The sequence below is a fragment of the Spodoptera frugiperda genome, chromosome 12, assembly GCF_023101765.2.
Source record: "Spodoptera frugiperda isolate SF20-4 chromosome 12, AGI-APGP_CSIRO_Sfru_2.0, whole genome shotgun sequence".
Classification (NCBI taxonomy): domain Eukaryota; kingdom Metazoa; phylum Arthropoda; class Insecta; order Lepidoptera; family Noctuidae; genus Spodoptera; species Spodoptera frugiperda.
This window is the reverse complement of record NC_064223.1, coordinates 4,283,751-4,310,328: the sequence shown is the minus strand read 5'-3', so window position 1 is coordinate 4,310,328 and position 26,578 is coordinate 4,283,751. Positions and strand designations below refer to the sequence as shown.

The 26,578-nt window shown below is 34.0% G+C and overlaps 1 protein-coding gene across 7 annotated transcripts in view; it reads left to right on the top strand.

The window, feature by feature from the left end:
- Positions 1-26,578, top strand: part of LOC118263127 (ras GTPase-activating protein raskol-like) — a 156,869-nt gene that overhangs the window by 53,515 nt on the left and 76,776 nt on the right. For 3 of the 7 annotated variants that reach the window (XM_050697212.1, XM_050697207.1, XM_050697208.1), the window contains exons 4-5: positions 482-508; positions 12,870-13,053. In XM_050697212.1, coding sequence (XP_050553169.1) covers positions 482-508; positions 12,870-13,053 — 211 coding nt within the window. Of the gene's footprint in view, positions 1-481; positions 509-12,869; positions 13,054-21,799; positions 22,073-26,578 lie in introns of those variants that run through there. The other 4 variants (XM_050697213.1, XM_050697209.1, XM_050697220.1 and 1 more) reach the window with 3 other exon arrangements.

Genomic DNA, 26,578 nt, shown 5'->3' with positions numbered 1-26,578 from the left:
GACCATAAATGGATCTAGATTTTTGGTAAAAATTCAGTCAGAATTAATGTCAAAATAAAAATAAAAATAAGTAAACATTCTAAATCCTAAGACTTTGGATTGACAGCGGTTATTAATTTTGTTCATTAGTCAGTACTTTCAAATTGCCAATTAATGCTGTGTTGTAATAGTGTTAAATTAATGAATGTTTTATAGTTAGTTTTGATTGTTAGAATTAAATTAAATTCTATAACTATTTATTACTGTATATTGGAATAAGGAACAGATTTCTAGTTATGAAGCGTCTTAAATTAAATTATTATCTCAGAAAATAATATAGGAAAAGTATACGATGTCATATCACGTCAAGAAATGTTAAAGAGACGAGAATTTTATTGAAAGTAATATTATGTATTTTATGTAATTGTATTTACATAATAATTATGATGTGTATTGTATTTTGTATTGATTCTGACTTGTATTGTTGCACGCGGCCGGACAGTCGTTCCCTGGGTTTTATATCGACAAGGTAAGATGTGTGTCTAGCTTTTGTGACCCCTAGCTTTTATTTTATGTCTAATTCCCAAATTTCACATTAAATAGTGTAATATATCACCTTTTTATTTTGACACGTATTGTGATTGTTGATTTGCATGATTTTATTACTATGACTGTGGCAAGATAGCTCACGGCCCACCTGTTGGTAAGTGTTTGCAATACTTGCGGCATTTACATGCGCTTTGCCGACCCTTAAGAAGCCCATTTTGTTAGTTATTGAAGTACTCCATATTGTAGCCTACTGGGAAGACCTCAGCATCCCAGTTCATTCATGTTTTTATTGTAACTAGTGGTCGCCTAGTGGTTGAAATTCAACCATATACGATTTAATTTACAATACCACTTAACATACGTTCAAGGATAATTTTTATTTAACTCAAACTCAAACAAACTCTTTTATAAAACTCTATTCATATGAGACGTCAATATCATCGCAATGTCTCTCGGTTTTGACGTTTTGTCAAATACGATAAGATACTATGCATGTGTGTGTAATGTTTTATTTATTGATTTAATGTACTTTATAAGCATTATTTTTGAAAAATATTAGCGTTCTCCACTTCTCCTACACATAAACTATAAGTGTACCAAATTTTATGCTCCTACGTCCGCGCAATTTTCGTAAATAGCGGTCCAAAGTTTTTGCATCACGTATTAATATATAGATTTTACCTACATATTGGTAGCACATGTTGGTCCTCTTGTATTCAAATCTCATGTTCAGCTGTAAATATTACGTACCTTAATGTTTAATGTAAATATTTTAAAATTCATGTTATAACAAAACGGAAATCATTATCATATAAATTTTCTTGGTTACATCTTGCATTAGGTGAATATGAAAGCTTTCCGGTGTCGCAGTGTTGATTAAAATTGCATTGCAATACTGAATGCATAATTCGAAAGGTAACTAGTCAGTTATGAAGACTCTTTATTGAGTTTCTTATTAATTTTCAACACAAATACCTACATGATTTTACTTCTATATTCTATCAAAGCTTCCTTATTTATAGAATACGAATTCTATATTCAAACTTGTATGGTTATCTATTTCTTCAAAAGACCACTTGCAAGGTTCTCAATCAATATTTTTCTTTGTCTAGACTTTAAAAGACTGTGACCTCCGAGTTTCTAATCAATGTTTTTCTCTAATTATTCAGATAGTAAATATTTCTTATACATAATATTGACGAGCAAAGTCTTTAATGTTACCTATTTACAGAAATAAATACAATTTCACTTCTTTACATTAACATAAATGTAAAGATATAAATTATTAATTAAAGTGAATGTGTATTAAACATTAAACTCAAACAAGTTGAGTCTCTACACACAGCCAGACAAACAAACGTTTTCTATATCAAGTAATGAGTAATGGAGCTTGCGTTAATGCAGTAACACTCACGTTTACTATAATTGATTTTTACCATTAATTACTTAATGCTTTTCCAAACAAGCTTCTATTATAATGATATTATGTATCACTTTTCTTTGAAGGGGTAAGTAATGATACCTTTATATAGCCACTACTATAAGAATTATGAAAATCGAATTTCTTTTTGGTGGTAGTTTTTAAGCAAAACTTATGCTGAACTGGAGACATTTGTGTAATTTCTGAATCTTTAATAGGGACAGTCATAAACATAGATATTGTGTTGTACAGCAATGACGTAACCAAAATATTGTGCTGCAAGCCATCAAGGGAACACGTGTCAATGGTTCGCCATTGCTGTACTAGGTAACCAAACCCTTTGCTCAATAGACTACTCATTAATACTGCTAAGAACATTAAAAAACACAAAAATCAAATATGTCCAACTAAGATCTCATCTCGAACCCTAACTCTTTAGGGTTCTCAGTCAAAGTACTCAGTCAAATTTTAAAGGTTTTTGTATTATAAAGCTTTTCATATCCAACCTCTTTGTCCTAATACTTGGAAGTTACTTTGGGTTATGGTGGCGATGTAAATGGCACCGTAACCATATACGATACATACAACATACAACGATGAGTCGGTGTCAGCCTAGGAAACGCCAACAACTAGCACGGCACGGGCGGAGTGGTGGTTAAGTACCTACTTACAACTGGTGTAAAACTGTAATGTTTTGTTGTGATAATAGGTAAATAACAAACCCATCTTAGTTGGCTGACACCGACTCCAGAAGTAACAATAATTGTACCTACTTACATTATAATGTGTGTGATGAGTTAGTAAAGTTAGTTGATCTATTAAGTTGTTGAAAAATACGCAATTATTTCTTTTACTTTTTAGTGCATATTAATTTGTTTTGGAATATTTATTTTTTGAAGTCGGTTTTTTTTTTGTTAAAATTGTTTTTTTAGTGGATAAGGTCATTTGGATTACTGTAAATGTATTGATATCGGCTTCGATGAAATTCCTTTTAAACAAACCTGTGTACTGAGTGTGAGGTTCGTGATATGAACTATTTAGTTTCATCAGTTAAAGAGTAACATACATTATCGTAGTGTTTGCAATTACGGGAAGACTTTGTTGAAGGGCTAAAATAATATAAATAAAATTATTCTCACGTATTTAATGATCAAACTTAAATAATTCATCAAAATAACTATGGTTATACACTATTATATACAAATGTATACAGACTATATACAAACTATTATGCTATATTGTTGCTCAAAGATCAGTTCATCAAAATCACATCGATCATTAAGTTCAGCCTTAATTAATTATACGTATAAACATTGTTCATAAACTATTGTTAATGAACATGATTTATTATTGTAATTCGATATCAATGATTAATTTCACTGTAATTTATTGTAAATATCCAATATTATTAATTTCTTCGAAGTAACGCGTACTTTCCTTAACGTAATTCGTAATTTAAATGGTGTCAGTGTGTATTTGTAATCAGTTCTCCTTAACGACTTGACCGATTTCGATGACCTTAAAGGAAGGCAAGTGATGAGGATGTATGCAAGATACTTAATAAGTAGGTACTTCCGATGTTCTTTATACTAAAGCTTACAAGATGATTTTTACGAAAAAATCAAATAGGAAGTTGTAAGTAGGTTAGGTGCACAAGTTACATTATAAGTATTATTTACCCATATTATCACTAACTATCATTATAAACAATGTTGTCAACACTCCATTTCTGTTAAGATTTAACTGATCAAATATGTGCCCAGTGCTTAGCCCACTTATCTCCACGAGACTGTAGGAAACCTTCAATCTAAAATAATTCGTGGTAATCACGTCGCACCAGATACAGCTAATTCAACGCTGAGGCCTTCATAATTTATTTGCCTACATTTCAAAGGGCTCTCGACGCGTTTCTAATTTCATACAGCTTTCTCCGACCTATATTTAGTGTCTATTACAAGGTGCAATGTCCGCCGGTTGTAACGTGTCATACATTACTCTCCATATATCAGATTTGACCAACACTATCATTATCTTTATGCAGTTGAAGCGAATTTGTGTTGATTCTTGTTTAATGTAGGCCGCGCAATTTGTTTGTTATGTAATCACAGGTGCTCGTTTAGGTTATGACACTGAACAATTTTTGTTTAGTTACGAAAATTTCAACGACACGTTTTCGCCAGGATAGAGCTATTACTTTTTTTCTCTCATTTATGAATATTGACATACACATAAATTAAAAAATATATATGATACAGCTACTAATATAGATGATAACACATGTTCACCTCATTTCTATTATAAAACACATAATTATTTCTCAAATATAACTTCCACATTTTCATATATCTGTGTCCGGCACGAACGCATCAAGTCTCAGTTGCAAGGAGGAAGCTTCCTAATTAGGTCACATTTAGCGTCTGCAGGCCACACTGCACACGCCGTGCATTATGTCGCTCGTTCACTTTTTATTACCAGTTTTACGCACCAACTTGCTTTGAAACTTTGAGCGCATCAGCCGTAATAAATGTGCCATGTCTCAGTCCGCTGTTCACAAGTTTTCAAACAGATCGAACATAGAACATTAACGGGTAAAAGTGGCATGGTAAAAGCGCTCGATTTGAACCTAGATTCTAATAACGGGAAGAGCGGTAAAACTGATAACTTGTTGAACATTGTACTAGTCAGTGTGGACAGTTATGGTAGAATGAGCAATGAGTTATATGGGCGCTTTAGATATGGTGTAATTTGTAAAATATGTTTTAACGATATATTTTTGTCTATTATTAACTAAGATGAACATGTAAAACTACCTCTACCGTGAGTCAACCTCAGTAGCAATAGTATTTGTCGATAGTCGCTAGCGACGACGAAACTTTTTTGTATGTCAAATTTTACAACGCCTCTACCGGTTATCTGTGGAACTATTTGCTATACAAAAAATTTACGTCGTCGCCAGTAACTATCGACAAATGTTATTGCTTCAAGCTCATGGTAGAGGTACTGATCTTGAAGTCTTTTAAATAGTTCACAGAAAAAAGTAAAATGAAAGAAACGATTTCACAGTATAAACAAACAATAAGAAAGTACTAAACTGATGCACAACTGGTGAAAAGTACGTCGTGCATCTCTTTGTGCCTTTTCGGGGAACAAAACACGGTGTTTATAAACATACAACTGTTGAGCATTGGAACGCAGAAGGGCAACCATCTTTAATGCAACGATCGTGACGTGACCAGCAAAGAATATTGAAATTACTACACGCCTTTTTAAAGTTCAATATTAATTGAATCTCATAATTATTTATTACGATGGCAATTTCATTATATTTGCTTATGTCATTATTAATTAGGCATTTTTAATTTTGTATGGGTCGTGATTATGATTAGAGTGGTTTTAAATTAAGTATAGTTGATTTCTAATTTTAAAGGTTTGATTGCTTTGGTGGTCTAGTTGTACCTGATAGACAGAAATTGTTATACATTTTATATTTGTTTCACATTTTAAAAGGAGCACTGTAGCATCCATGCAATTAATATACTGATCACAATCATCGATCAGTCTTATCAATAATTCTGGTTTATTCTAAACATCAATTTACTCCCAATTACCTATCCTATTAAATTTAATGTCATCATTCAGTAAACATTAGTCAGAACAAAAGCTCTGTTTAAATAAAGTGCAGTAAGTATTAAAATTGATTGGAAACAAAGTGACCTAGTTAGTGATGTCCTTGTTGGTATCATCGTTTACGTTCATTAATCTGACAGCGGCATTTAATTATACATACAGGCCGTCAATTGTGCGTCTGGACTGTATTAAAACCTCATCATTCCGACCTATTTAGGGTATGGAGTTTCTAAGAAAGTGCTCGAATGAAGTGTATTTTTTCTCGGGATTGTACCCAGAACTTAAACATACTTGCAACTTGCAATTACTCGATTGAGAACAATAAAAATAAAACCGAGTACTTTTACTTAACTACCAAGTAAGTTCACTTTAATCGAAACCCTCTACCTTAACAAAAGTAACCTATAACAGAGCGTGTATGACTTTTTCATTGGTTCTGGGTTAAAATTACCCTGTACGATTAAACAAACCCGATTTTTCGGTATAAAAGTTTAAGGTAATGCCATTGGACGCTCCTCAGAACAACTTAATAAGTAGATCAGACCTAATCAATAGTTCCTGGAACATTATTTTCTTCGTCTGTTATAATGAAGTTGTGTCTAGCTCCTAGTGTTTACGACGTGTCTACTGTCTTGTCAGACTAAATAAACACCTTAACAAATGGATCGCCATTGTTTATTTACTCAACAAGCTTTCCGTTTAATGAAGAATACGACTTCACCTAATATAAACAGAAAATGTAATTATGTATATTTCTTTTACCATTTTTGTAGGTAGGTCTGACTGCTTCGTTGGTCAAGTTGTCGCAAGTGCGACTGCCGGGTAAGGCATCCCCGGTTCGATTCCCGGGCCGGGCAAAGTAGTACTGGGATTTTTAAATAGGGTCAATAGGGTCACCCCCTATTACATGGGACTTACAATATAAATGGTGAAAAGTGGGTGTACATTGTACAGCGGCATTATGTCGTATTGTGCACCTCTGTTTACCCCTTCGGTGATAAAAGGCGTGACGGTACTGACTACATAGGTCTCAATACTGGCTACTTATATTAGCATTTGTACATATGTGTATTAATTTATTTAATATATCTTAATGTACGCTGACGTGTAATAAGACTGCTACTTATCTGTCCACGACAGTCGCGAGTGTCAGCCAGCGATGTCGTTCCAGTGAATGTGCTACGATGTTGTCAGTGATCTTGTCTCTTGTCTCTTGTCACTGTCCACATCGCCAAAGGCTTGTCGCCAACAACTTGTCATTTCATAGTGGCTGTTAGAATTAACGAGGAACATAATCAAACACTCTGATAAATGTTAATTGTGCTTAAGACTGTGTTTTTTTACACCTAATAAAGATATATAGATATGGAAAACTTTGATATATGTATAATGGACAAAACCTGATTGACACAAACGGTCAATGCAGGTGGTGTCCACAAATGAGTATCGTAAATAAATGGGTTTTAAAACCTATACTTGTAATAGAATAGAATCAGGCGTTACTTTGCGGATATCCATGCTACACTAACAATACAATATTGTTCTTTTTTTATTTAAGTGTTAGTGTACCTATACTTGTTTCGCATTTAAGTGTTCATTATTAGTACGTAACTAATTATTAGTGCATTGTCGGGAATTGGGATGAGGTTCTACTAAACATTCTTTTGCAATACGTCCCTCGTTTACCCAAACATCCTTCATTTCTGTATATACGATGCGATCGTAGATCAAGAAACATGCATCTATGCTACACATTCCAAGAGGGTACTGTAATATAGCCTCTATGTCCAAGTACATACAAGCTAATTAAATGCAACGTTCCCACGATAATATTGGCCGCTAGAACGCTACTTATTTAGTCCAAACTAATTGTGGTGTCAGCTCCAGTTAGATGGGAATTTGTTAAGTAATTCTTAATCTATTTAGAATGGCTTGTATTCAATGTTTTGATTGCACGGTTAGTTCGGTGGCTGGGCAATTGGCTTACATGCAACGTGTAGCGGGTTCGATTCTCGCACGGAGCAACTCTTTGTGTGATCCGCACATTTCTGTTTCGGGGGTGGATGTCATGTGCCTGTGAACTTGTATGCATTATTAAAATCCAAGTATGGGCCAACGTTATTTTTGAAAAATAACACAATGTTTCAGCTTAAAATTCTTAATATTATTAAAACATAATACGACAATAGTGGTTATTGTAAGCGTGTATATGAATTAAATATTATTAATTGAATTTCAAGTAACTGTAACATGACTTTCTTGTCAATATTTTCATGGAAACTTAGAAGTCACCTTCTGTCGTAAGTATAACAATGATATCATGCTTTTTAATTACCTATGTTGACGGCGAAGTATATTGGTACTTCTAAGGGTAATGGGACTTCAGAGGGTTATGGGAAGTACATTGGTACTTCTAAGGGTAATGGGACTTCAGAGGGTTATGGGAAGTACATTGGTACTTCGCCGTCGATGGAGGTATTGCCTCTGAATAACAAAAGTCTAAGTTTTACACAAATTGAAAAAAATAACCATTGCATTTCTTGGGTTTTCATACATTAGTTACTATTTCGATTAATTTCGAAAAAAAATACAGTTAGGATGTATTGATACTTTACCGTCGATATCATGAAAGTAAATACAATTTGGTGGTGGTAATGCGTAAAACAGGGAAATGGGATGAGGAGGAGGACATATGTATTTCGATCTTCATTAAACATCTCAGTTGAATCACGAACATAATCATAACAAAATCAATAAGTACTACGGATCTAATGAAACGATCATGTGACAGGTATCATTAGAGAGGTACGACAAGGACGTGGTGACTTGGTATCAAGTGGCGTACGTACGTCACGCATCAGGTATTCTCCGTTCACATGTCGCGAGGTGGCGATGTCATACCAGGGTAATGGGAAATATCGCGAGCTTCGCATTCTTCCGTCATTAAGTACTGCAGTACTGAGGTACTATGTAGTTTGGTTACACCTCTAGGCCCTATTCAATTATATTGTCGCTTGTAGGTACAGTCAGCTAAGTTATTTGGTATATAGGAGTTAAAGATAGTGGTGAAAGAGGTTTTAAATTTTACACTCAATTTTAATCGTGCCCCTAATAATGGAAGACAATATTTTACATCAGGCATTAGGACGGCACTGTTGTTACTAAGCTTTTTAAAATATCGTTAAACCAAACAATACTATACCATATCATCATCATCATCAGCCGAGAGACGTCCACTGAAAATAAAATAAAACAATACTATACTAGACGAAAATTAAAAGGGAGACTATACCACCAGACACTTTTCCCCACTTCCACCAATAGGCAGCCTATTGTAGTCTCAGAAAATAGAAATACTGATTGTAGTCACTTAGTCACTTGTATTGTATGGAATTTATTCAATAGCCAGTAATAGTTGCATAGTGCACTGATATTGTGCAACAATATGCCTCACCGTGGTAGCATTGTGACCTTTTTTCTGCAGATACTAGTGTGCAGTCATTTGTTATTAATGTCGGCCAATTACTGATTAATGTGCGCAAAGTATAAATTACTCTCGAGAATCAATGAATGGAACTGATGCTGAAATTGTGAATGAAATGATAAGCGTCATGTTTATAGTAAAGTTTGTTACGCTTTGGAAATGTATGCTTTACTTATACAAAATTTTAAGAATTGAAAAGTTTTCATAAAACTTCGACCTAGTTAAAAGTTACTAGTTCATAATTATGTTCTTAACACGCATACACAATTAGCGTTGTATCTCAATATCTCACGTAGGACACACATCTAGATCCTATAATAATTACACTCCACACACACTTATCTCCATTCCAGTAGAACAAGCAACAAATTAAAATATTCCCACAGCATTAATCTCATCACCGATCACCAACAACGTATAATCTTGAAACGGTAACAACTAGTTTGTAATCAATCCAATCAAGTCAAAGTTTTGTAAGCAGTTCTCGGTAACGTGTACCGTACACTATCTTACTGGGTGAGATGATCTCCGACTGACGAGAGGACCCGTATAAGGCCTCGAACAACCCGACTGATATACTCCATGTTCCCACGATATTTAAACCGATCGACCGCCACAATGTACCTAATTACTTTCATATTACCCTGTATTACAGTCTAGCAAATTACACCTTTATTCAAGCACTTAATTGGATAAATTAATTGTCGTAAGCCGCACCGGTTGCTCATGAACTCATAACACCACTTGTATTGACTAAGTGCGTACGTGTCTCATATGAACATACGCAGAGTGACTTGTAATCAAAGCATTATTGGATTGTAATCGATTGTTATTATCTTGGCCGCGGCTCAAGTACTGACTTTAGTGACTTTAGATTTACTTTCTATCTAAGTTTTAGTTCATAAATTACGATTAGGTGAGGTATAATATTATAATTGGTAATCTTAACTATATAAATGAAAAAAAGTTGTACCTATGTGTATTTTTTTTAAATATTTAGCAATAGTATTCGTAGAGTCAATCTAATCAGCATGAGGTCTAGATTGTTTATTATCAACTTTAATATGTGCAGAGAATAATGCTATCATACCGTTGCTGTTTTGGATAAACGTCTGCTAACTTACCATTTGCATGTGTTAACTTAGGTTTAAGTAAGACAGCCTCATTCGCAGTGACTTACGCGAAATCCGCCGTAAGGCAGGATCTCCTAAAATAGCTTGGCAAAAAAGCAGCAATAATGCTAAGTAGTGACGAGAGTTGACGGGATGTTAGCCCGTTACTCACCACCATAGGATACAAGCTGACGTCCTCAGAAACACTGGTTTTATACATTTGTTTGATAGTTCAAATATTTGCATAATATTATTTCTTGAATTTGAATAATCAACTGTTGTCACATAACTAATATCTTAGGTACACAAATAGGATTTTAATGACTTTTTTATTGTTAGTTTAATATTTTATCTGACATCTGGTATTTAAATGTAGATTTTATTCAATGCTTATTTTTATTTAAACTTTGTCATGCTCATTTTTACCCGACTGCCAAGGAAGGGTTATGTTTTTCGCGCGTATCTTGTATGTATGAGCCTAATATTCTTTATTACCTCATTTCTTCGAAACGGCTTGATGGATTTCCACAATCAGGGTATCGTTGGATTCGTCTTAATTACCCAAGTGTTCTTAGATATGTGACGTAAAACAAAAACCAACATGGCGGCCGTGAGGCGCCCTAGATAGGAGTAAAAAAAAATAATTTTTATTTGCTACAATATGGGTATCAAATTAAAGAGCTCATCATGAGGATTCCAAAATGGTATATCACTGACATATAGAAAAAAATACTATGTGCAATTATGTTCTTTATTATCCAAACTAAATACTCGTATTAGTTTACTACGCGACGCGATTGACTAGCGGTGTCTGAACTTAAAAGTGAAAAGTGATAATAAAAGTACGTCTTAACTAAATTATTTACAATGAATTTATTTATAAATACAGGACTAGCGACCCGCCCTCGCTTTGCTGAACGTTAAATAAGGAATCTATCTACATAGTCGTTTACCTATAGCCCATGCGACGCGTCAACTGTAAAGACCGTTTTTTGTCTAAAACTAGTAGAAATTTTGAAACAGTGTAAAGAGCAAATTTTATCTTCATTTAATGTAGAAAATTAATAGACTATTTAAAAGGATAAGGATTAATACTATTACGGACAAAAACCCCTCACAATAAAAGATCTAAAAAAAATATATTAAATAGTCCACACGACGAAAATTCTTTAAAGAATTAGACCGTTTACGAAATTTGTAAATAGTAAATTTTACTGCCCTTAATCCTTCTTCTTTTTCTAATTCCTTTACTCTCTTTGTGTTACGCAATCAATCTAAAATAACTGGATCGACGTGTGTTATTTTTTTATTATCTTGGTATTGGAAGTAGTTCTCTCGTGTCGCGGGTGAAATCTTGAGAAACACATAGCCGTATTATAACTAACTAAAAAGTGTTAAATAAAAATAAATAAATTTAAAAAATTAAAAAACCCGACTGCATAAAAAACACTTTAAATCAATACACAAAAAATAATAATCTTATGCGAAACATAATTGAGTGTAACAGTCGGGACCCATTAAATAAACTAGACTAAAATCATTCAATATGGGTCCCGACTGACTTTTTTATTGTTAGTTTAATATTTTATCTGACATCTGGTATTTAAATGTAGATTTTATTCAATGCTTATTTTTATTTAAACTTTGTCATGTTTTTTTTATAGTGGCGACTGGCGTTTAGGTTTAGCAGCTACTTTTGCAAGTTTTTGACATATTTTAAGTTTTTTACACTTCTATTATCTTCTACTATCTATATTGTGGAGCTTAATTAAGGATTAGGTTCTAGGATATGATCAATGTTGAGAATTATTATACAAAATGAGTGTACGTACTATAAGAAGCCCGCTGTCAAGCCCAGCGAGGAATAAAATAAGATATTATATTGTGCTGCACTATTCACGGTCAAAGTACTGCAGCGATAAGCCTATAAGCCCAAAGCTTGATTTACAAATCCCTTCTCACAACATGGCCATATTTAAAGCAGTATTTATTCTTAATAACGTATCATTATCAGTAAGCAGATGCTACTTCGTGCTCGCTAAGTAAATGTGAGTCGTTCATTCGTCCGTTGCGTTTTACGTTTTACCTGTAGGTATATTTAATCATACCCTGTATATACAGTTACGAGCAATCAAACATATGAGTTGGCATCTTCTCTAATTATTTTTTTTAACTTAAACTCAATTAGGTAATTCTCTGCAAAATAATTTGCGGGATTTATAATTATCACTAAACGAGTTAGTTAGAAAATGTTCTTTTCCAGTTTTATTAATATGTAGTAAGTAATTTGTAAACGTATTCATGTCATTGGCGTACATGTAATAGTAGTCGTCGTAGTCATCGTGACTGTACATGTAATAAATCTAGGTAGTGCCTATGTACTACACTCAATTAGTCCCTGTTTTAGTAATTCCACGCATCCGTTTTAATTTTACCGAAGTGTGTTGTGATTAGCTTAATTTTATCATTTAACTACCTGCGTACATGTACGCGGCAGGCTAATGACAGTTGCTTCCTTTATTTTATTACTGTTTTTGCACCATTCATCGCCAAATACCTAACAACATACCTACTAGAAAATAATTTACGTCTTTCGGGACTTTCAACAGCCAAGTTAATGCTGTCACAATTATATTGTAATTAATGAACTTGATTTCTTTTAAGATTGTGGAACTAATATTTGTATATTTTTTTACAGAGCAATAATAACGGAGAATATTCATCGAGGAGTCTTCCTCGTGTGAGGCTCGACAACGGTGCTAACGTTGGCACGGCCGGTGTTAGACTCCGCTGTTGGGCTGCACCGCCATCAATAACAGAAGAAGATGTTGAAGAAGAAATCGAAGAAGATGCAGTATCACTACGGGCAATGCCTGCTCAAGGTTAGTAAAATTTAATTTATGCAACGCCCTCTAGCGTGTAATAGTTAACTTAATTTATGTGTGCGCCACCTAGTGAGTAATAGTTGTTTTAATTTATCAACGCCATCTAACGGGTAATAGTGAACTTTGTATCAGCGCCATCTAGTGTGTATTATATAAAGCTGTGATAGTGTTTCTACTTGACACCAGGGGGCGCTTTTACAATCTGTAGGTTTGGTCCATTCAACGATAGATGGCGTTGCTTTTTATATTTTAAAATTTTATTTTTAAAATACAAAATTGCTGTTAATTCCTTCCGATTTTATATCTAGTTACATACTGTGTTCGATCTATGGAAAAATGTATTTTTAATGAAAACAATAATGCTGATGAATTTGAAGATTTTATAAAAATAGGTATACTTGGCATTTTTTTATCAAATAGTAGATATTAATTAGTTACTTTCAGGATGAGGTGTTTTTAAAGTGAAACATTTAATTATTTGTTGGTGGTCGTACTTATGCCTATGACACATGGCTCTTAGGCTGAGCTTTCAGGAAATGTTAATCGTTTGAAGTAGGGCAAATGAGTTAACGTGTTTTCCCCGCTTCCGTGAAACCATACGAAATGACATAAAATTCTGAAACAGAAAGTCAATTAATCATGTACAACAAGTTTTCACTTCGCATTAATGTGAAGTCAGTTGCCGGGGTCTAGTGACGTTTCGTTCTGTGGCACCGCCGCCGTAATACGATGCAAGAAGGGCGCACACCGTGACGCGAGCGCACCCGTGGCCGTCCGCCGTCACCAATCGATTCGTCCCATTGTTTCACGCCCGCGCTGCATACTTGTCACTCTTTTTATCACTTGGAAAATTAGTGAGAATATTAGCTTCTTTAACGAATTCCTAAGCCTCGTTGCGTTGTCTTGCGTAACAATTCTCCATATTTTTTGTTGGAGTATCGTCACATTTTTTCCATATTGCTCAATAAAATGTTTTTTGTGGAGATCATTTCCACAGATTGCTTGCTTTAATTGTATGGTGATTTATGTTAAAAAATGGTAACAAATAGTTTTCAATTTTGTGAAAATAAGCAGTTTTGAATAATCCCTGCACTTACTTTTTAAATTCAAAATATGAATTTATAGGTTTTAAACAAAAAACATTAAACCCACTTCACACACGATTGCCATAAGTTACATTGGAAATGGTACCGTACATAAAACGTATGTTTTTCCAGTCGTGCACTGGACATGACGGTATCGCAATTCGACACGCGACAGCGCTCAGCGCTCAGTGTCCCTTCGCCCCCGTCTGGCGCAATCGAGCTAAAATGGGTACAATTAGGGCCCGGCCGTTTTTAATTGACATCGGTCCCTCGGCTCGTGAGCGTTGCACGGGCCTATGACTATCAATCTCTGACTTTGAACGCAAATATGTATAGCACTTGATGTTATCTGGCTACAACACGAAACAAAACGGAAGGGTTATTTTTGTACTGTAGCCCCCGGGTTCATTTTGTCGGACGTTAATGGTCCCTTTAACTAATAGTTTGGACAACTGCGGAATATTTTCAGTGTACGTAACAAAAACAAGCAAATTATTTAATTTGTTCGGTAGCAGATAGTCCGTGTGGGCAGATTAATGTATGTCACAAGGTGCATCTATCGGCGTGTGAATCTATTAATTTGTTGTTTGACCTTCTGTGTTGAAGATAAGGCGACTTCGTCTGGCTGCTCCCAATAATGGCTATCTTATCTGTATCTTAAGTTAATAAGCTAATTATAAGAGAAGATGTTTTCCCAGACTCGCATACTTTACATTTTAATTTTTACCTGCCTACGTTTATACACTTTCCTTATATGTACCTAGTTCAGTTTCTAGACTAAAATACGATTCCTGAAAATCTCTACAAAGCTCGTGCTCAAAATAGATGGCAGCGCTACACGCAACTGCATGCAACCATCACTCAGTTTTCTGCTTTAGTAATTATTTCAGCTACAAAGAAAGGAGTTGAGGACCGAAATACAAACTGTTTAACCTGTCGCCCGCCGGGAACTTTGTCAGTAAGCAAACACGGGGTCGATTGACAACTCCGAAATAGCGGACGTTGGCGACGGTTAAAAAGAAATTCTAATTTCGAACGAGAGCTTAATGTTTTTTTTTATTTTTTTACTCCTGTAATATTTTTGGTGACTTGAAACTCGATGTGGCCTAAGCACTTAGTGTAGAAGGAGGCCCATTGATCTTATACTGTAATTTGTTAACGTTTTTCGAGATTTCCTAATGAATATTGTTTATTTGTTCGGCAGCTTTGTTTTTGTGTTGCCATGTTAGTTTGTGGGGTTACGTAACCTTACGTTACTCTGCGAAAGAACTTAAGACATATCGCAGACATTAAAAAATATTGGTTTGAATGTGAAGTTTGTTTCATAAACTAACTGTCTTTGTAAACGTTAATTATTATAACTTAGTAATGAAGACAACAACGCAAATATTAGGTACTATTTATTCGCACTACAATAACAAAAGTTACAGAAATAGATTGTTGAATATTGGTTTGAATAAATTGGTAATTCATGCATTTTTCAATAGGTACAGACTGTAAATAACGTTAACAAATAAACCTTTCGTTTTCACCGTCTGCGTCATTAAACTCACTTTATGGGTTTAACGAATGAGTAAGTTTAATTGACCATATTTTTGATATTACGAGTACGAGGGCGATGCCTCGTTTACCTAAATACGATTTAGCGTGAGTCAGTGCGACTGATAGGGATGTGAAGGCGGCTTACACACAGTTCCTATGAACTGACGCTCGTCCTGAATATTAATTGGCGACACATTGTGTGTGTATAAGGACTGCCTACTGGTCGGTTTCCGAACAAAAACTGAATAGTTAATAGAGTCGGCGTCACTCTGTCGATCGAGTTGTTAGCAGACATTACGAAAGCGATAAACGAGAAATTTCAAGTTTTATTATCGAGTATTGGTATTTATACGGTAGTAAATCACTGATTTGTTGCTGGTATGTGTAGCAAAAACTTTGTGTGTTGGTACTTTAATAGATAGAAGGTGTGTTGGATTAAATTATCTTTCTATTCGTTTTTGCCTCGAATACTTTTCCCGTCTAATCAATTAAGGAAAGCAGAAATGATTAAAATATCTGTGGAGTTGGTTATTGTTGTATTTTTATGTAATTGTACCTATGTCTAACTACATACGATACGTGATTTCTTTTTTTAATATAAATCTAGAAATTACGTCATTTTTTAAACAGCTAGGTAAAATTTCAGAAAAAAAATTATATATCAAAAAAAATAATATTTATCTTTGAAAATGTGCAATGCATAGAGGTACAAAATTTGCAACTATGTAACTGATGATTACTAGATACAGATTAATAGTTTATTGTCATGCATGCGTACATGCACTGCACAATGTATTACGTGTGTTTGTATATCTACGTGCTACGTGCATATGTCATTGTTCTCGAGAATAAACATTTAATCTTATTTACAATATCTCATCATCATCTTCGTATGACTACAAGATGTCCATTGCTGAACGTGACAACGACTTCCAGATTGGCTAGTTGGAAGCGACTTGCATTCAGCCTGCAACCTTAAATATATTCCAATTTTTAACTAATAATCACGGTTTACTCACGTAAATTAATGGAGAAAAGCTCTACTAGTTTCGAGTTACGCGGGGACTCTTAATCACGAAATCTACTGTACTAGTACAGCTTTTCTCTGTTAATTTACAAGAGTAACCCGTGATCTTTAGTTAATTTAGTATGTCTCACGATATTTATTAATAAGTACAATGTATATGTATATCAGTTTATGGCAAGCTATAATTAAGTTTTATTTTGGTATCAGGATAGGGAATTCACAGAACATTAATACATATATCTTAAAACTCTGTTTGTTTATATAGGTTCCTATAAATATTGAATATTTCTTTCCATACACAACAGGAAAATGTATTTAAATTGAATATGTATATTGTACCTACAGATGATTCGTAGAATACAATTACACAAATAATTGTTATTAATCATTTAATATGTACCTTTTACAAGTATTTTAATCGTATTCAATTTTAATTATTCAGCTTTTAGCCTACGTTTGATAGACTAGAAGTCAAAGACAAAACAATATATAATTTATAAAGATACTTGAGTAAATACTCCATAATTTATTTGACTAGAAATATTATATTATGTTCCATTAATAAATACTACTGTTGTTTTTCCTCTTCGTAATTTGACCGTGCTTATGGTACGAGAGCTAGCAACGTCGAAAAAACAAGCATTTCAAGAAGGCCAGTTTTTAGATATATTATGTCTCTCAGTCTCCCAGACATCATACGGGCTATCTGGCACCTGGTAGTCGTTGCGTTCATCAGTGCGCATCGCATTTGTACAGGTAAAATTTCAATTTTTCAAACCATTTTAAGAAGTTATTTTTTATTATTATTATTTTTATTGAACTTATAGTAACATGAATCTCTTATTGCCAGGCATTTTTCATGTTGTTTAAGGTCTGCCAGGCGCCAATTTTGATTTAAAAAAAAATTTTTTCAAATCATTTTAGTATGGCTGAAATTTTAGTATGATGTTATTTAAGTAAGAAAAGACCCAAAATTAATTTGCCAAGCAGTTATTCGGTTGTTAACCTTCAGCCAGACCGATCTAAAACTGAAAAATGATGTAGTATCATTTCGCTTGGTCTAGAAATATTTGTCGAACGAATTACAGAGAAAGGGATTAAACAACCGGCCAAGTGCGAGTCGGACTCGCCCATGAAGGGTTCCGTAGCAGCAAGTAGACGACTAAATAAAAAAGTTATAAAATAACTTGGTTTTACATAGTGTTTTTATGAACGACAAAGTTATATTTGTGGTTTTGGAAAAAGTTTTATTTCTTAAAAACTAATAATGGTATCTCGTTCAAACCAATTTTAGTTGAAACATTTTATTGAAATGTATAGCATATATTTTTTTTAATTTCCTCACTCTCTTATTTTAAAAGTTAGAGGGGGGTACACTCATTTTTCCACTTTGGAAGCGTCTAACTTTCAAACGATTGATTTTGACGAAAAATGGCTTTAGGAACCTTAATGTCTTTTTTAAAGACCTATCCATAGACACCCATCACGAATATGTCAGCTGAAAAAATTTGTTTTTTAAATCAGTTCCACGTATGGAGTGGCCCCCTTAAATTTTTAAATTTATTAATTTTTATTCAAAATTCGAATAGTGGTTACCGAAACACATCAACCTACAAAGTTTCAACTTTGTAGGCCCAACAGTTTGGGAAATAAATGGTTGTGACATACGGACGGACGGACAGACGGACAGACAGACAGACAGACAGACAGACATGACGAATCTATAAGGGTTCCGTTTTTTGCCATTTGGCTACGGAACCCTAAAAACTATCAAATTAATTCGTAAATTAATACGGTATCAAAATACTGATTTATTTTTGTACAAAATTAAGATATCTCAAGTATAAAAATAAACATAAAATTGAATGGTTACATGAAAATTAAGGTTAATTATTATGTTATCGGCTTACTCACGTAACTGTTTGACGAGGAACTCGACTAAAGTTGAAGATGAGCTTCTAGCATGGCTAGAAACTAGTCGAGTTCCTCGTCAAACAAATACGTGAGTAAGCCGATAATAATGATAATAATGCAAAAGACGATGATGACAATGAAAGCGACAGCAGTGATGAAGATGATTATCAAGATTTCTCCGTTTTGTAATTTAAGTTAAAGTAAATGTAAGTTAAATATAATTTTATTGTAGAGTCTTTCGTGAGCATTATACTAAATTAATTATTATGTTATCGGCTTACTCACGTATTTGTTTGACGAGGAACTCGACTAGTTTCTAGCCATGCTAGAAGCTCATCTTCAACTTTAGTCGAGTTCCTCGTCAAACAGTTACGTGAGTAAGCCGATAACATAATAATTAACCTTAATTTTCATGTAACCATTCAATTTTATGTTTATTTTTATACTTGAGATATCTTAATTTTGTACAAAAATAAATCAGTATTTTGATACCGTATTAATTTACGAATTAATTTGATAGTTTTTAGGGTTCCGTAGCCAAATGGCAAAAAACGGAACCCTTATAGATTCGTCATGTCTGTCTGTCTGTCTGTCTGTCTGTCCGTCTGTCTGTCCGTCCGTCCGTATGTCACAGCCATTTATTTCCCAAACTGTTGGGCCTACAAAGTTGAAACTTTGTAGGTTGATGTGTTTCGGTAACCGCTATTCGAATTTTGAATAAAAATTAATAAATTTAAAAATTTAAGGGGGCCACTCCATACGTGGAACTGATTTAAAAAACAAATTTTTTCAGCTGACATATTCGTGATGGGTGTCTATGGATAGGTCTTTAAAAAAGACATTAAGGTTCCTAAAGCCATTTTTCGTCAAAATCAATCGTTTGAAAGTTAGACGCTTCCAAAGTGGAAAAATGAGTGTACCCCCCTCTAACTTTTAAAATAAGAGAGTGAGGAAATTAAAAAAAATATATGCTATACATTTCAATAAAATGTTTCAACTAAAATTGGTTTGAACGAGATATCATTATTAGTTTTTAAGAAATAAAACATTTTCCAAAACCACAAATATAACTTTGTCGTTCATAAAAACACTATGTAAAACCAAGTTATTTTATAACTTTTTTATTTAGTCGTCTACTTGCTGCTACGGAACCCTTCATGGGCGAGTCCGACTCGCACTTGGCCGGTTGTTTAATCCCTTTCTCTGTAATTCGTTCGACAAATATTTCTAGACCAAGCGAAATGATACTACATCATTTTTCAGTTTTAGATCGGTCTGGCTGAAGGTTAACAACCGAATAACTGCTTGGCAAATTAATTTTGGGTCTTTTCTTACTTAAATAACATCATACTAAAATTTCAGCCATACTAAAATGATTTGAAAAAATTTTTTTTTAAATCAAAATTGGCGCCTGGCAGACCTTAAACAACATGAAAAATGCCTGGCAATAAGAGATTCATGTTACTATAAGTTCAATAAAAATAATAATAATAAAAAATAACTTCTTAAAATGGTTTGAAAAATTGAAATTTTACCTGTACAAATGCGATGCGCACTGATGAACGCAACGACTACCAGGTGCCAGATAGCCCGTATGATGTCTGGGAGACTGAGAGACATAATATATCTAAAAACTGGCCTTCTTGAAATGCTCTCTCAAAAACGTTGCCAGCGCTTATACTATTATGACACAGTTAAACGATTTATGAAGCTTTTATTCAAAATTTTCTTCACAACATATTTATCAAACCATAAAAAGATGCCATTTTGGGACAATAACAACCAAAAAGTTTTGTAAACGTAAATGGTCACAGATTATAAAAGTGGAAAGCATGTCGCGACATAAGCGGCGCGTCCTTACGGCCAGACGTTCGTTATTGAACTTTCATGAAAGGATAACAGCTCTACCGTCTATACTCTGTGGAATAGCTGTGTCGGTGTGTGTAACAATGCATGATTCATGCGCCCTGCTACCAGGATATTTTATGTATCTGCTTGCAGACTAGATAGTTTTTCATGTTAAATTGAAAATCCTAATAAATACCTCTTTACATTAAATCTACTCCAGCAATATTCTTGCAATTTTGCATATTTTAAGTACTTATAAACCTTTTAAGCTTAGATATGAAATACGAGGAAAGCCTCGGGTAAAAACTGGTTTATATTTAGTATAAGATTACCTACTACCAATACGTTACTCAAAGAAGGATCTATGAATAAGTCACAGTTAGGGAACTGTGTCTATTTTTATGGATTAGTTAATAATTTTTCGCTCACTGTTCGTAAAGGTTGTAACCTTGAATTTCCGTTTGATCATCTTAACTATCAATACATTGTAGTGACGATGTTTTACTTCCTTAATAAAAGACTTAAGCGCAACGATGACCAAAGCTCGAATGTTTATTATATACAAAAAAAAAGTACTGGATTTATTTTCCTTCATTAATTGGGTTAACTAGATTGCATTTTGACGAATCACCATCACTAATAAATTTAATTCGGCCGTAAAATACACGTGGGGTAGCCACACGGTCTGCACAACAGTGGAGACATGTGGGCGGGCCGTCTGGGACATTAATGAATATCTGCCATAACGTTTCAACCCCGCCAAATATAGCTCGTGGCGTTTTTGGATGCAGCCAGTGATTCATCATAATACTTCCAATATTGGACGCGATGCATTTCCACTGTCCGACGATTTGATATCAGTCGGCGACTCCGAGCCGATACTGCTACCATCTATTGTCTGCGCGTAATTCATTGTTAGGGCTGCCATAATATGACAAACGCGCGCTCGCTCGTTTGTGAAATCTCTATACCTAAGAATAGACTTTTAATATTCTCTCTCTGTCCAGAATAGGTGTGAAGCGAATTATAATATAGACATCATAAAACGCATAATTATGCTAAATCGCTGTGTGAAATATTTAGCAGTACATTTATAAAAATAAATGAAAGTAAACAAACGTAATGAATGAGTTGTAATTAACCATAATTATCTTTGCTTTCTCTGGGCGTGTACGACAATAGAGTCATTTCGCTGAAAAATCGTGTGCGCGTTGCAGGCGGTTCGGATTTTAATTGTTAACAAGCGGAAAATTATATACGTATAGTTGGTGACGCCCCTACTTTTCTCTGAGTCAATGGCGGCAGACGCGAGTCGCGTACGCGGGCTCCGCGCCAGTGTGCGTCGCCGCTTCCGACTCACCACACTTCGCCTCCTTCGGCAACGAATCGCCGATCGGATTTTCAAACTTCGAAAACAATCGGGCGCGATTTTCTTTCTCCTAATAAAATTTTCAATGCACTCGCTGCTTTTGTGATTGAAAGTAAAGTTCTGTGCGTGAAAATTAACTGATATTTAACATCTGAGTGTGGTGATAGTGTTGTGTTCTGTGATACGATCAGCTGTTTTGGAATTATCGTCATAAGGTTTCTGTTGTTCATGGTAAACATTGGCGACAAATCAGTTTAGTATTACACTGTGTGGAATTTGTTCAATATTGTAGAGAAAGAACATGTTTCATTACGTTACTAATAATTATTATTATTGAGGAAGATAACTAAAACAAATATTGACCAATTGATTGTAAACTAATGAATCGTCCATTGATAAAACAATAATAATGACAGCAGCCATTATATCGGATTGGAAGCCTGGAGAATATTTAACTCATAAAATATACTTTAAGCTATTGTTAATTAAGGCTATTTTACAAAACTATGTATATCTACTACCTTGAGATGTACTCGTATCTCGTGTTAACATAAGAAACACGTGTGGGTGTTATATTGTTTGTTATTATCTCACAAACAGTATAACTGCACATAACAATGCTATCTGTACTTCTACGAACATTTCGATAATATAATCGATTCGTAACCAAAACATAACGTTTGTATCGATAAAAACTGTAAACAATTTGATTCGTTCATTTGGTTCGGTGTAAAAAAAACAATAAAAACACAATTCACTGATCTAATCAGTGTAGGTACATATCTACAATCAAGGCTCTATAAAAAGTTATGACTGGAAAGATGTTTTATATGTGTTGTAGCTTCAAATTCTCACACGGGGTCTGGGGTACACAGTGTGTAATATAGAATTGTTTATGAGGCATAGGAGATTACTGTTGACCTTCTAGGCTCTAATAGAGAATCTAGACATTCTTAGGCGTCTTGACTGTATGAATATAAAGTAATTCACCCATAAACTATGCTCAATATTCAATATCATACATTCTGATGCGCACATTAATTTCCTTAATATTATAATCCTATTTACATATGTCCTTTTGGAAAAAGAACAATAAGAAGTAGAACACAATAATTATATATTTTTTTATTGTAATGCAACCTTCGCACGTTGGCAGAAATAAAAAAGGAGCATTGATCAGCATCCGCTGGCAACAGATGCGTAGGAGTCTGTCAACTCCGTTCTCACAGCCTGCCTTGTCTTAATTGAATATAATTATTTTATAATAATACGTGGCCATGTTAATACCAGGCTTCTCTAGGCAGTCTCAACACAATGTCAAAACTTTAATGGAACAATCAAACTAGTTTGGGTAACCTTTGAATTTTTGATAGGATGTTATAATATAGGCATAAATATGTATATTTCCGTAAAAACGAGATTTTTCTGCTATGTCAATGATGATGTGGAGAAAATAAGTATTTTCGACAAGTAGGTACACGATTGTGTATCCATCACACTTCTACTTAATTGAAAAGAATACACATGCAGAAAAGCTAAATAAACTCCACGACAAATTTTTTTTGATGATATTATGAACGTTCCCTCTCTGTCTTTTGGCAATTTAACAGTTGCCAGCTCTTGTATATTCTTACCGAAGTTTCAGAATGGAACAACGGCATCGACTTCAGTTCACATTCTGTTTTTAACCTGTGAAATGCGAAATGAACGTAAACAGTAAACAAAGTTAGTGTTTGTTATGAAATTCCGTCCTAATATAGTACTTTACGAGTACAAACAAGTACGAGTACGCTCTCGCACATAATGCTCGCGTCAAGTTGACATACAGTGATATAAGTTTCCGGCGAATTTGAAGTAATTATTTTAATAGTTGCAATGTATGAAAAAGTTAGAATAGACCTAGTTGCTCGCGAAGGTAATGCACAAGTTCACCTTAATGACAGACCTGACCGCCATCGCCTGTCTCATTAGCACAAGATTAGAAGATTATGTAGATCGAAGTACTTACAGCTTCACATTGACCCGTGAGAACTCCTTGTACCCTTGATTTTTGCATGCGAGTTAATGTCGAACGTACAAGTGAAAAGTTTACCGATATTGAGATAAAATTCGTAATCCGTGAGTCAGATTCTCGAGTGGGAATTCCGTGAGTTTACCGACCACAGCGTCGGCATCGTCACGTTATTGTCGTAGTAAAGATTTAATCAGTGCTATCGCGTTTTGCCGGCGCGGCGTGTTTGATTGCAAGATGGACAGTCATCAATAAATCTTCGCTAAAACGATTTCTGAAAGCGCTATGATTTATAGTCTTTATAGTTGAACAAGGCTGATGATTGCAACTATATCGTTAATTGTCGAGCACGAAGCTGCTTAAATTCTCCACATTCTTCGTTATTTGCAACTGTTACAGCATAATTATTATCGATTTCATAGTATTTATGTAACATACAACTATGACTTTATGCAATAAAGCCGCGCGGTGGCTATCGTGTCAAACTCGATCTAAACAACGGTTAATCGAACAGCTCCTTCTGTAAAAGTGTTATAATTGCTACTTCCTGACGTGACGTGACGTGTGTGACGTAATTAATACTAACTGTGACGATTCGTTCCGACTCGTTCTACTAGTATCTTCACGAAACGAAAATACGTGAACCAATAACGATCACGAAACTGAATGCATTAATGTTGTTTTTATCACGATTTGATTTGAACTCTTATTAATTCACGCCATTAGCAATGTGACAAAAATAATATTATATTGTACCAATATTTTAGATGTCCATGACTGTTTCAATAATACGATGGTTAGCAAACAATTTTTCATTTTGTAATACTACAGAAGTATGAAATAAAACAAATCCTGTATCTGTTGCACTACACTATATCTTACGTGTTGTTCAGGCAAAAACAGCTCTTAACACCTTGCATTACATTGTATATTTGATTGCTACGCAAGATCATATCAAGTCATATACCCAGGTAATCAGAGATGTGAGTCACGCGAGGGGAAACTATTAGTGATGTGACTAGTGAGCCCACTTTCTGATTGATAAATGCTAAATGACTTGTGACAGTTACGACTGATTGGACATTCGATTCAAGTTATTGCCATTTAATCTTCTGGAAAATGTTTATGGCTAATTTGTTGATAAATTATTGTTTATGGATTTTATGATTATCTACCGTGTTACTGGAAAGTTGATAGAAATGTGTTCATTTGTAGTAGGGTTATCACCAGCCATCAACACATTCCTAAATTGTTTGAGATGTCATAATTTTTCTTTAATTTAGAAAATTACTGCTGGATTGACATTTTTGGCAAACAAAATTACGTAAAGAACTCTGTATTAAAGTTCTAATGTCCTAATAGTGTGAACATTCGTCTACCTAAGTTTAAATTTGTTAAATTCATTTTTAAGATTTAAATTCATTTGCCCACTTCTCAGAACCTTGGAATATATTGTAATTGTCAGACATCTTTGTTTGAAGCATAAACAATAATGAGTTTTTTTTAAATAAAATATTAGAATAACAGATTATATTACGAGATAACGGGTTCATTCTATTGTTTCAAACAATCTCGGGAAGTTTAGAGCAAATAGTTTTTGCTTAATTTGGAGCGAGTTATGATTCCTTGTCTTTGGATTGTAATTATTTGTTGATTCGATATTTAAAATTTTAATTGCGAGTCTTTAAGTTTTCTAAATTTAATTTGCTCAGAATGAATATTCTAAAGTTATTTTTTTGCTCAGGTCGAAAACAAATGGCCATATTAATTATGTAGTCAACAGGAAAATACAAATTAGTCTCAATATCTATTTATATTACGCATTTCCTTAAATAATGTGCTTACATAACGCAGTAAACAGAAGCCATGACAACGTCGAATTACACATGTACACTGGCGAAGTAACCGTAATAAATTGTACCAGTAATACGATTAGTTATACAACAAGTGAACCTACTCCAATCTGACAATATTTTTCATTGGATTTTTGACTCTATGGGTTTTCAATAGAGTCCAAAATCTTGTCTGTACTTACGTTTCAAGTTTCCACTAAATCAATTCACGTTTGTAGCTGCCCCGATCATTTCTCACTGATGTTAAAAATATATTAGATAAGTAAATTAAAATTCCGAAAGTTTAATGCGGAATAAATTGCAATGGTAATTTTTTTGTGTTCTATAGAAATTGTAATTTATTTACTACATAGATTAGTCGCATAGTAAACGTACATGTGCTTCTCTATGTGTATAGTCACATAAACAATATTATATTTTTTATTAAATGTCCAACTAGTTCCAACTAGCACCTAGCTTTACTGATGGACAGATTGACAGACTATTATTTATTTCTTTCTTTGTTGACGTTTCAAAAATACCTAAGTATAAAATATGGTTTAATTGGAATAAATGATTTGACTTTGACTTTGAGTCTATCTATAATCAACTTAGTTTCACTCAAATCTACATAGTTTATCTCTAGTCAGGTTTTTTATTTATAGTGCTTAATTTTAGCCATGTATTTGGTTCATCTTGTATTATAATGACAATAAAATTATATTGTTTATGGCACCACAGGAAATAATAGGCCTATTGTAAATATGTTTAGTGTTGCCTTATTACAAACAATAAAATCAAGGTGAATTCCTTATTATTAAGTTACAATCCTTATTAATTTGCGGTAAATTCAATCGTTTCAGGAAGTCATACTGGTACTTAGTACGTTTATAA